The 12,759-nt window shown below is 34.9% G+C and overlaps 1 protein-coding gene across 8 annotated transcripts in view; it reads right to left on the bottom strand.

Annotated features, from left to right (window-relative positions):
- The window catches only part of WAC (WW domain containing adaptor with coiled-coil), a 96,465-nt gene that overhangs the window by 69,861 nt on the left and 13,845 nt on the right, over positions 1 to 12,759 (bottom strand). Inside the window, exon 2 of one of the 8 annotated variants that reach the window (XM_057498338.1) lies at positions 1,608 to 1,792. The exons of the other annotated variants lie outside the window; for them this stretch is intronic. Coding sequence (XP_057354321.1) covers positions 1,608 to 1,629 — 22 coding nt within the window. The 5' untranslated portion in view covers positions 1,630 to 1,792. The remainder of the gene's footprint in view (positions 1 to 1,607; positions 1,793 to 12,759) is intronic. 8 annotated transcript variants of the gene reach the window in all.

Raw genomic sequence — 12,759 nt, 5'->3', positions numbered from 1 at the left:
TATACTGACCAAATACTAAAGTACAGGTTATCCAGGAGAGTTGCTTATATTATTTTCAGAGCAAAATGAAAAGAAAATCTGGTACATTTACTATCACGTCACATAAGGTACAAATATTAAAACACTAAAATTAACAGCCTGTAATTAAATGCCTTCCCTTAAAAAAAATTCAGATATTTGTGTAATGTGTTAAAGAAACATGTGATTAAATAAAATGATATGTGAAGATTAAATTTTGGTAACAATAATTTATAATAATTAGTTTGATGATTATGACAGTAAGTGGAGATTTTCCTGCTTGTAATCATCATTAAAAAGTTAAAAAAACCCTGTTTTGAGAGAAATCTTCTGCATCCGTGCATGTTTTATTGCCCTTGTCTAGCTTGGATTAACACTTAGTCTACAGGCACACACCTGATCATCTACATGTGCTCTTACAACACTAAACTATGTTTTCTACCTTTATCTTATATCTACCTACCACTTCAGCATTAAAAAATAATAATAATAATAATAATAACAATATATAAGGGAGAAATGTGGGATTCACATATAAATCAAGTATAAAAATCAAACATTCATATTTGACCTGATTGTTTATAGTTCATAATGCGTCATCAAACCGAAAGTTTCTGTGATGACTGCCCTTGTACTATTCACCATGTAAGAACTTATTCACTATGTAAGAATTTGTTCACCATGTAAGAACTTGTTCGTTATGCTTCAGAAAATTAGAGACTGACGAGAATTAGGCGTGGGGTGGATTAATGATTGTGCATTGAGCACTGAGTCCCCTATACAGAATTTTATTGTTGTTAACAACCATTTGATCAATAAATATGAGAGATGCCCTCTCAAAAAAAAAAAAAAGTTAAAGCAACTCACCTACCATATGATCCAACAATTTTATGTACTTTTAGGCATTTGTAAAGAGAAATGCAGAAGTTATTTCATGCAAAAATCTGCACATAAACGTACAACTATACTGGTAACAGCCCAAAAGCGAACACCCAAACATCCTTCAGCATTGAACAGGTTAAACAAACTGAAGAATGTCATTTTAGTCCTCTAGAATACTACTCAGCAACACAACAGAAATGCATTATTGATACACATTCCCTTAATTCTCAAGAGAACTATATTGAGTGAAAAAAGTCAATCTCAAAAGGTTACATACGTGATTCCATGTACATACTTTCTTGAAATGACAAAATTATAGAAATTGAGAGTGGATTAGTGATTCCTAGGATTACGTAAGGGTGGAAGAAGAGAGGTGGCTATGGCTATAAAAACAGGGGCCATGAACTTGTGATCAATTGTCGTATGTTGAATACGGCAGTAGTCACGTTAACCTACTCGTGATAAAACTGCATGGAAATACATACACACAAAAGTACATGTAAAACTGGTGAAACTGGAATAGGGCCAGTGAACTGTGAAAGGGAGCAGAATATGCCACTCCAAAATATGCCACTTTGGTGTGCAGATTATTTTAAGATGAAGGTCATCAAGACCCAAGCAGACTCAGACAAACTTATACCTCCCTTGTAACTACCTAAAAGTATTTAGATAGGAGGCCTAGCTCAGAGAGAGCTATTACTAGATACCTTTTTTAGCTGAAAGATCCATCTGCAAAGCAGGGCAAACTTCTAATTACCAAATACTGGTTCACCTTGTGCATTAACCTCCTCCGCTTGAAGCCCCAGGCCACTATCCCATTTCTAGCTCAGGGTGGCTCATAAATCTCCATTGCCTGACCTGCCCTTCCTTGACTCTCATGTCTTCAGGGTTCCTGTAGGAAAAAATTAAATTTTTCTCTTCTTAATATCAACTTAAGTATTAGACCAGCCAAAGAACCTAGAAGGGAGGAAGGGGAAATTTTTCACCTCTATAATTACTGGATCTCTCTGTAATTTTTTTTTAAGTTGCAAGAAAATCTATTATCTCAAAATGAAAGTTAAAAAAAAAAAAATAAGTACATCAGCTAAAAACCAAACAGCTGGGGATTTTAAACCCAAGAGTAACTGCCCTCCCATTCTCCTGTCTGCTAACAGAGGTGGTGTGGTTTTGTTCCCCCATTGCCCCTCATCACAAAGTCTTTTTTGCAGGAGGTGCTCTTTCAACACTGCTCTTCACCATCCCCACTAATGCATGTTCAATCACTCATCTAACCTCCATGTTTTCTCTTTCCATCACCATGACTTTAGTATCAAAACTTTCTCCAAATAAAGTAATTTGCCTTCTAGAGACAACACCAATGTCAGCCAATCCTGTCAATGAACTCCCCACTATCCTTTCCTAATGTTCTTAATCCTTGATTTTTCTTATACTCTAGATTTGATGCCATTTCTGAAAGTCTCTATTCAAATAATTTTTACTGTAATTATCCTTGAAAATAAAGTGTCTTGTGTTGCTATAATATTGCCATAAATCTAAAAAAGTTGAAAGTAATCAAAAAGATTTAAATACTTCATTTTTGTTAAGACTCACTGTAGAATTCCCAAACTTGATTAGTCTTATAAAATAAGACATTTTGAGAGTTAAATTTTAAGAAATATTTTCAAGAAAAGAAGCAGTGCCATACTTAAACGTCCTCCTTTTTTCTGTTTTAACTCTGAAATCTCACTTGTTCTGCCTCCTAGAACACAATCACTAAGTTCGGCTATAAGCCAAAATTAAGGATGGACAGAAATTCTAGGTATTACTAAACATCCCAAGTATATAGGAAGAGATTACTTGAAAAGAATGCTGCTGAAATATTTTATTATTATTTGTGCTTAAATCCAAGTATATTTTTTCCTCAGATAGTATCGTAAAACAAAAAATAAGATTTTTTGACTGCCTTGTACACTGTAGGGATTATTACAGATTTCAGGCACATTATTCCATCCAATCCTCAAGCAAATCTTTGAGAGGGTAGTAAAAATACCTGTTTTACAGTTCAAAAAAAGAGAATTTTAAACAATGAGTCCTAGGGTACAGAGACTTGGGTTTGAGTCCTTGCCCTAACACTAATTGTTATTTTCATTGTACAACACAATGCCATTATTGTACCCCTTACATTAGGTACAGGATGGACAATATTAATTAGCTTAATCCCTTCAAATAAGGGATAGAATAAAATAAGTAGCTATTATCAATTTTGTTTTTTGTAACCCCTCTAACATCCTTTAAGTATATTCAAATTCAGAAAAAACTATTAATCATAACATTTGCTCAGTACATCATACTGAGCATCTACTATGTGAATATAGCAGACCAAAAAGCATGCTGTAAATGGTCAGATCACTCTATTTGAATCAGATTCTCAATTAAGGCCAGGAAGAGGTAAAAATACTTACATTTCCTAAATGTAAGTATACTTATCTCAAGTATCTGCAGCATACCGTTTAAGTTCCAGGCTGTCACCCTACACTCTAACCCCAACCTCCTCACCCCCTCTGTCCACAATTAATGGTTTAGAAGAGGAAGCCATAATATTTCACCCAACCATCCCACCTATTGGAAACACTTGAAGGCTATGTAATCCTTGGGTTAAATTCCACTAAAACACACATATCCCCACACGCTAATGTAAATTGTTTTAAACTATCTTTTTTCAAAAACACTATGGAAAAGTGAGCTTTTCATTTCTGGTTAAATTTCTGTCAAAAATAGTCTATAGACGTGCATTTTAGATAAAACAAAATCAAAAAACAAAACAGTTAAATCCAAGGGAATGACAAACACCAAATTCAGGACATTCTGGGAAACAGATGGGTGTGGGCTGGGATGTCTAGAGGATTATGTGATTGAGAAAGGTGTTACACAGGGGTTTTTCTTTACTTGTAATGTTGTATTTCTTAAATTGAGTTGGGAATACACAGCTCCAGAGAGCTACAACAGATCACCTAGCATTACTGTCCTTTTAACTGTGACATCAATCATCTCATATTAACAACACAAACTAAAACACGTTGAAAAGTGGTTTTCAACCTTTAAAAAAGAAACTCTTTCCCAAATGAAATGTTACTCAGAACAGATACACAAAACAGATAAAACCAGAATTGGCTTTTCTTCCCTCACTCCCATCAGTGACCTGCAAAGTACTTTGTGGTACACCAACAGCACCAGAAACTGCATTTTGAAAGTATAAGGAGACCCATTCAGCAACTAGTTTCAAATAAACCTTCCCATATTTAACTTTAAAAATGGTGCTATAGTGATTTCTCCAGCTATAATTAAATGACAAATAATAATCAGGATATACACTGTTAACAGTAATATGCCTGCCTTACCATTATCAATGAACTGTTAATGTTCCAGTTTAAGGCCAATCCTTTAATTTGTACACTAAACCTCAACACTGCTCTAGCAATGGCCATCTGCAATCTTTTCCTCTAGTGGATCAGTTCCATCAGCATATTGTTATGCTTCACTGGCTCCCTTTTAAAAAAGGAAAGATAAAACAACACTCTCCTTTCACCCACATTCTACTCCAGCCATAGTTCTTTTCTTTATTCCCTTTTAGATCAAAACTCTATAAAGAGTTTGTTAATCACTGACTTCACCTCTTCACCTCCGACCCTCTTAAATCTACTCCAATCAAACCTTCATCACCCAAGCCCATTGGAACTGCTCTAATCAAGGTCAATGCTTCCTAGACTGCCAATTCTCAGTTTTCACATTATCCACCCTACTAGCAGATCTAGACACAACTGATAACAAACATTCTGTAAACACTTTCTTCATCCTTCATTTGGCTTCCAGGAAATATTCTAATTTCTCTTCCAGTCCACTGGCTGTTCCTTTTCAACCTCCTTTCTTGGTCCCTCCTCAAGTCCGATTTCTCAATACCATAGTACCACAGGATCAATCACCAGCTATCTTTCTTTTCTAAATGTAGCAGAGGTGGGCAAACTTCCAGTTGATCAAATCTGACCATACCCATTCCTTTACATAATGTCTGTGGCTGTATTTGCACTACCCTGTAGAACTGGGTGTTTCCAAGAGTCCCTGTAGCTGCAGAGACTGAAAGATTTACCTTCTAGCCATTTACAGAAAGTTCAGACCCATGGTCTTTGCTTATTATCTATAATCTCGGTGAAATCTAGTATCCTGGTTTAAATTCATTCTACATGCTGATGACTCCAACCCAATCTCTTCCTTAAACTCCAGACTTATAGTCATCTGCCTACTCCACATCTGCATTTGGTGCCTAAGGAGATCCTCAGATGTAAAACAATCCAAAAACACAAAATCCCCAATTCTTCCCACACCAAAAACCAACTGTTCTACAGTCTTCTTCATCTAAATGACAATTTCACTTTAGGCTAAATCTTGGAGTCATTCTTAATTTCCAGTTCATGTGCTGATTCTTTCAAAATACATCCAAAATCACATCACTTCTATTTTATCATCCTAATCCAAGCCACTGTCTCTCTTTGAGACGAAAGCAAATAGTGTCTTAAATGATCTGTTATTCACATAGATTAAGTCATTCAGTATCTTCAATGGCTTTGCATCTTATTCAAAGTAAAACCTAAATCCTTTCCAAAGCCTACAAGGTCCTGCTTAATCTGGCCCTTGCTACCTCTGAGTTCATCTTCTATCATTTCCCCACTCCAACAACTAGTGGCTGCCTCACTCAACACACCAAACATGCTCTCTTCAGAAGGCCTTGACATTTCCTTTTCTTTGCCTGGAACATACTGCCTTCAGCCCATGTTTATATGTCTGCCCTCCTTATTTCTATACAGCAACCTCTACTTCCCAAGACTATCATATTTCCTCTTTTAGCTTAATTCTTTAGAATTAAGAATTTGAGTACTGCCTCTTCCATGAGGCAGCTCTTTTCTCTTATATATTGTTTGTTTATTAACTATCCCTCCAAAAAGAATTCAGTTTTTTGAAAGAGTAACTGTCTTGCTGTCTGCAGTATTCAGAGTACCTGGCAAACAGTAGGCGCACAATGTATTTGTGTTCAGTATCTTAGGTTTCCATATGACACCCCCTCCTAATGTTTTCTTACCTCACACATTCCATTTGTTTTATCAACAAATTCATCTAGGATGGTGTGTTCCAAAAGCAGTAGTATCCATTCTTCATTCTACGATTTCCCTGTATCTTCTAAACCTTTCACTTATAATCAATCTTTGACATCTAGGTACCTGCCAATTAAAACTACTAAAAAGCCTCACTGTATAAAAGTTACGTTCTGTTCTTTACAGAGTATCTTTATTCCCCAGGACACTCCCACCTTGGGATTCCTTGAACTAGAGTGCACCATATTTTATTGATTCTGAAACAATCATTTTACTTAACTTACACAGGTTGGTTCATTTACATAAAACTTTTTATAATTTATATTTATAAATAAGTAGATTGCTGTACACAACAGTGGAAAAACAATGTAAAGTGGCAACAGCAAAAATAATTTCACAAAGCTTGCTAAATCTCATCCTTTATATAAGTAATAATAATATTATGTAATACAGTTTTACAATGCTGTTGTCATATTGCCTCAATATGAAACTTTTACTGGCATTGAAAATGCATTAAATTTTGTGTTTTAACAATTTATTAGCCAATTACACAGGTACTCAAGTTAATTTCTAAACACCTCAGGGTATGACCACCAGTTTTTATTAGAAAAAGACTATTTCAAGTTAAATAATCTTGATTTAAGCAGCCTTTTCAGAAGTGTAACCACAGTATGCATTTACCAGTCCCAAATGTTTAGGACTATCTCCATCTTAAAATTGTTATACATTAAATGGATGAAAGTGACAAAGTTTTCATTTAACAAAACTATTGCTAGGAGACAGGAAAAGGCCTTCCTCAACTCAGAACAACCCATTCACATCCAGGCTAAAAAACTGAGTGCTAATATAAAACAGTACACAATTACTGTAACAAATACCTGAAACTTTTTAATGCAACCAAAGCACTAAAATAGAGCAGACATTTCCCTAGAAAGCAGGAATTTGTGAAAATCTTTACAATACTGTATGTATATTTCTGTGGTTTGAATCAAAGGGTGTTTGCAAGGTTCTCTAGTGTAATTCCCAAGTGATAAAATGTCACTAAGAATTAGAATTAAGAATAAGAGTAACGATAACTGCAACTGAATCCTATTCAGTTGCAAAATGTCACACTTGTTTCAAAAAAAAAAAAAAAATGAAGGACATTCTGTAGACTTAAAGGTCCATGTTCTCTTAGCAAAGTGTTTCTATTTTTTTAAGTTTTAAATATACTTAAATTAAAACTTGTTTACATTTTAAATTAAAGTCTATCCCAGTAACCTTCTGCCACTAACATGCCATGGGATTCTTAGTTCCTCTACTCCATTATAATTCTATCATTCATATAACACAAAACAGTGGTTGTCAAACTTCTATGTATGCCAACATGACTTTTGGAAGCTTGTGAAGTATGTAGACATCCAGGTCTCATGACTCAGAGGGTATGATTCAGTTGGTCTTGCATGGGTCTGAGTGGTATTTTTAAATTCCCAAGTAATTCTGGGACAAGTGGTCCATGAATCACACTTTAAGAAACAATGGTACATGTTTTTGACCATGAAATAAAAAAGACAAAATGTTTCTCTAAAATATAATGCATATAGATTTCTCTGAAATATACTAAAATATGTTCTGAAGAACACTGAAAAATCAACAGACTTGAGATTACTGGCAGTATATTTTTATAGTATATGCTCACTTTTTGTTCAAAAGAAGCACATACACAACTCAAACTTCTATACACCTTAAATAACTGTAGTAGATTTAGTCTGTAATATTAGATATTTAGTCTTCTAATAGGAGAAAAGATTCATGAGAAACCAAGCACTTGTCTATTGCTGCTCTGGGTAACAACCACAGTACCACAGATGTCACTGTAACCCTTTTGATCATTCCACTTCAATTCATTCAGTATGTTATTACTCTCTAGTAATTATTCTTAATTGCATTTTATGTGTAATTTTCAAACTACCTAAATGTAGAAGATATAAGATATCCATCCATTTAGAATGAAGAGCAAAGACATCTGAAATGTTCAAGGAACTACAGGAAGGTCGGTATGGCTAAAGCTCAGCAAGTAAACAGAATCCAGAGACATAAGGTCAGAGAGGTTAACAGTAAAGAGAGTAACAAATCAAATGCCTGTGAGCCAGTCTAAGGACATCTGAGAGGGCTATGAGCAAGAATAACTTGATATGATTGCTGAGTTGAGAAGGAATTGACTAGCTGGAAGACAGGAAAGCAGAAAGATTAGTTAGGAGGCACAAAATTACTGGCCTAGGCAACTGTGAGGCTGTAGTTTCTATTTAACAATTTAAGGAAGACTATAGGAAAAGCAAGTCTGAGAGGGGAAAAAAGAGAAGCTCTATTCTGGACACTATGTAACAATCACCATAAATAAAGTATTACATATGATAATAACAGATATGCCAACCTTCACAAGGGATTGGGAGGCTAGAAGTAATTTCTAAACTGAAGCCTAAAAATAGTAAGGAATTAATTAACTGGTCAAAAGGGGCTTGGGCAGGATTGTATTCAAGAAGGAAACAGCATGTGTTAAGCACCCATGTGTGAAAGAATTCTTACTATCTTCAGAGAACTGAAGCATATAGGAGGGCTAAAACACATGTAGCAAGCTATTCACTCAAACATTTATATTTCATCTTAAGGGCAATGGGAAGACACAAAGATTTTTACATAAAGAATGAACAAGTACACTTTTCTTAAGAGGTGATTCTGGCTATGGTTCAGAGAATGAACTGGGGGCAAGGAAGTGGCAATATGCCACTGCTTTGATTCAGGCAAAAGAGTATCATCATCTAAGCTACAAACAGATTCAAAAGCTTTTTCAGAGGCAAGATTTAAGAGACTAAGTGTCTGTTGGGGAAAAAGGGGGATAATGGCATTTAAAAAGGTCAAGAGCTAAGCAAAATAAAATAAACCAAGATGGAAAGAAAGACTAAACTCATACAATCAGTAAAGGCATCCATGTTTCACACAAATTTCAGGTTCACTCCATTCCACAGCTAAAGAAATGTACACATTACCCATGTCCAGTATTTGTGTTTTGAAAAATCAATTTTCACCAAAAATAGTTAAACTCAGGCATTAACATTTTATACTTATACAAATTATACATCAAATACACTTCATATTATATACTTTAAACGTAAAACCAGTAACAACTCTTCCCTCAGTCTTACATGGCACTATATAATTGTATAATGCCTTTGTTTTATAATACTGTATCTCATTCATTAAGAAAAACGTAGGAAAAAACTGTACATTTAAAATACAGAGAATATCCAAGAATTACTAGAATATGAAATGAATGTCTTTCTTTTTTTAAAGTAAATCCACGAGAACCTGGAATTTGGCCAATATTAAAATGTTTAATACTTAGTATTTTGCAAGTCAAAATAAATATATCCTGACTTAAAGCAAAAAATGAATACTGTATTTGCTGGGCAACTTAAGACTTTAATAAATTGGAAGTGTATTTGACAAGGCATAAACTCAACCACTTTTTATATAAATATCTGAGTTTCACAATATATGCAATGATGTACTTTAGACTTCTGTTTATAATACTCTTGAAAATTCTCTATTTCTCAACTTAAACTTAATAGAAAACTATCATGCTGTTCTACCCATCTCCATATAGCAATGAAAATACTAAATGAACACTGGTGGAAAATACCTCAAAGGTCTCCCTACAAACAAAAGAAGCCATATATACTAAACTACACTTCTAGCAAGGAGAGTGTTTTAGTTACCATAATGTGGCAGGAAACAGAGCAAATATTTGAAAGCATAAATGAAAGCACAAAAATCAGAAGGTTCTCCTGTGTACGTTCTCAAGCCATTTATTTGGAAAGGACTTTGGAGGTTATCAACTCAACCTTGCTGAAAAAAGAGTAAGGAAAAAAAGGCAGTACCAAAGAAATTATAATTTTCTCACAGTCAAAAAACCTAGTAATAACCAGCAAAACAAAAACAAGACCCAGATCTCAAGACTGCTACTCCTGCCACTTTACATTTTCTCACCTTTATTCTTGTTAATAAATCAACAACAATCAGTCTCTAGCAGCATACCATCCTAAAAGATACAAACATCCAAATCCAAAGAGGAACTTTCTTACAATCAAAATCCAGTCAATATTCAGAATTCTGGTTCTATGACTTCTTTTTAACATTTAAATTTTTAATTGGTAAGTAATTCCGTAACAAGATGCTTTGACGTGTATATTAAAAACCCAAAGGCTAACCAGTAAGGGTCTTCTGAAATAACACTGCACAAAACAATCAAGTTCTCCAAATGCTCCCCTATCTTTCTCCATTGATACTAATCTTAATGATACTGAAAGCATCACAAGGAGGTAACAGATAATACTTCACAAAGTGGTGACAGGGCTAACAAACTGGAACTGCACCACCATTCTGACCCACCAGCCTGACTTTCACCTGGATTTGATCAATTTTGAGCCTACACAGAGAAAAAAACATAATATGAAACATATCTACAAAAATGAATTAGTGTGGGAATTCCACTCCTGGGAATTTACCCGAAGAAAACAACTTATCAGATTCAAAAAGACATATGCACCCCTATGTTTATAGCAGCACTATTTACAATAGCCAAGATACAGAAACAACCTAAGTGTCCATCACTAGATGAATGGATAAAGAGGTGGTACATATACACAATGGAATACTATTCAGCCATAAGAAACAAATCCTACCATTTGTAACAACATGGATGGAGCTAGAGCGTAGTATTATTAGTGAAAGAAGCCAGGCAGAGAAAAACAAAACCAAACTATTTCCCTCATTTGTGGAGTATAAGAATGAAGCAAAAGTGAAGGAACAAAATAGCAGCAGACTCACAAGACTCCAAGAAGGAACTAGTGGTTACCAAAGGGGGAAGGGTGGGGGGTGAGGGAAAAGGGGATTGTGGGGTTATCATGATTGGTGTACATGGTGTATGTGGGGTCACGGGGAAAACTGTAACTCAAAAAAGACAAAAAGGGACTCTGTCGTATCTTACTACATTGATAGACAGTGAGTGCAATGGGGTATGGGGGGACATGATAATAAGGATGAATGAATAACAACATTGTTTTTCTTGTGAAACCTTCATAAGAGTGTATATCAATGATACCTTAATAAAAGTAAAATAAAATAAATTTTAAAAAAAGAATTAGTGCTTTTCTAAGCCAGACGACAGCTTTTTGAAAACCACACATATCCTTAAGAATACTAAGAGAAAAAATGGAGATGATTTAAAAAAAAATAAACACCAGAATTCTCATATGTAAAAAAGTAGATAGCAACCTTCAAAGCATTCACCTTAAAGCCGTCTCAATTCCCTAAAGTTATTACTCATCTTTCAGAAACCATCTGTGCCTAGAAAATACTCACTGTGATATCTTAAGCTAATTCTTTAATCAATGAAGATGGGTTTGACTATTAAAAACAATGAACAATTCAATGAAAATAATGGTAAATAAGGTAGAAAGTTAGCTAATAATGCAGCAGATCAAAAATAAAATGGGACTGAAGAGAAATTAAGAATGACCATTTACTGTGGCTTCTGTATTTCAACATGATGTGCATTCAACCATGAAGGTCCTCAACTGAACCAATGTTGGACTGAAGCAGTTTATATTCCTTCAATGAGTTTACTTTTAAAAGTCATAGTTTTACTCCAAAATGCATGTGTTCAAGAGCTAAAGCATGCCATGTTATAGCTGCATTCTTTTTTTTTCTGAAACGATCTTCAGTTAATATTTTAGCCACCTTAGGAATAAAAATCACAATGCAATGAATCACTTACTAAAAATACTTAGAGCAGAGAGCCCAGATATAAACCCAAGCATATGGTCAATTAATATACAACAGAGGAGCCATGGATATACAATGGGGACATGACAGCCTCTTCAACAACTGGTGTTGGCAAAACTGGATAGCAGTATTTAAGAGAATGAAACTGGATCATTGTCTAAACCCATACACAAATGTAAACTCAAAATGGATCGAAGACCTGAATGTAAGTCATGAAACCATAAAACTCTTAGAAGAAAACATAGGCAAAACTCTCTTGAATATAAACATGAGCAACTTTTTCCTGAACGCATCTTCTCGGGCAAGGGAAACAAAATAAAAAATGAACAAACTAGACTACATAATGCAAAAAAGCTTCTGTACAACAAAGGACACCATCAGCAGAACAAAAAGGCATCCTACAGTATGGGACAATATATTTATACATGACATACCTGACAAGGGGTTAACATCCAAAATATATACAACACCCAAAAAGCAAATAACCCTATTAAAAAATGTGTGGATGATATGAACAGACACTTCTCTAAAGAAATTCAGATAGCTAACAGGCACATGAAAAGATGCTCCACATGGCTAATTATCAGGGAAATGGAAATTAAAACCACAATGAGGTATCACCTCACACCAGTTAGGATGGCCAACACAGAAAAGACAAGGAACAACAAATGCTGGCGAGGATGTGGAGAAAGGGGAACCCTCCTACACTGCTGGTGGGAATGTAAACTAGTTCAACCATTGTGGAAAGCAGTATGGAGGTTCCTCAAAAAACTAAAAATAGAAATATCATTTGACCTGGGAATTGCACTCTTAGGAATTTACCCTAAGAATGCAGGAGCCCAGTTTCAAAGACATATACACCCCTATTTTATCACAGCACTACTTACGATAGCCAAGATATGGAAGCAACCTA

The sequence above is a fragment of the Manis pentadactyla genome, chromosome 3 (assembly GCF_030020395.1).
Source record: "Manis pentadactyla isolate mManPen7 chromosome 3, mManPen7.hap1, whole genome shotgun sequence".
Lineage (NCBI taxonomy): Eukaryota > Metazoa > Chordata > Mammalia > Pholidota > Manidae > Manis > Manis pentadactyla.
Note: the sequence above shows the minus strand (reverse complement) of the source record. Positions and strands in the feature narration are given on the sequence as shown.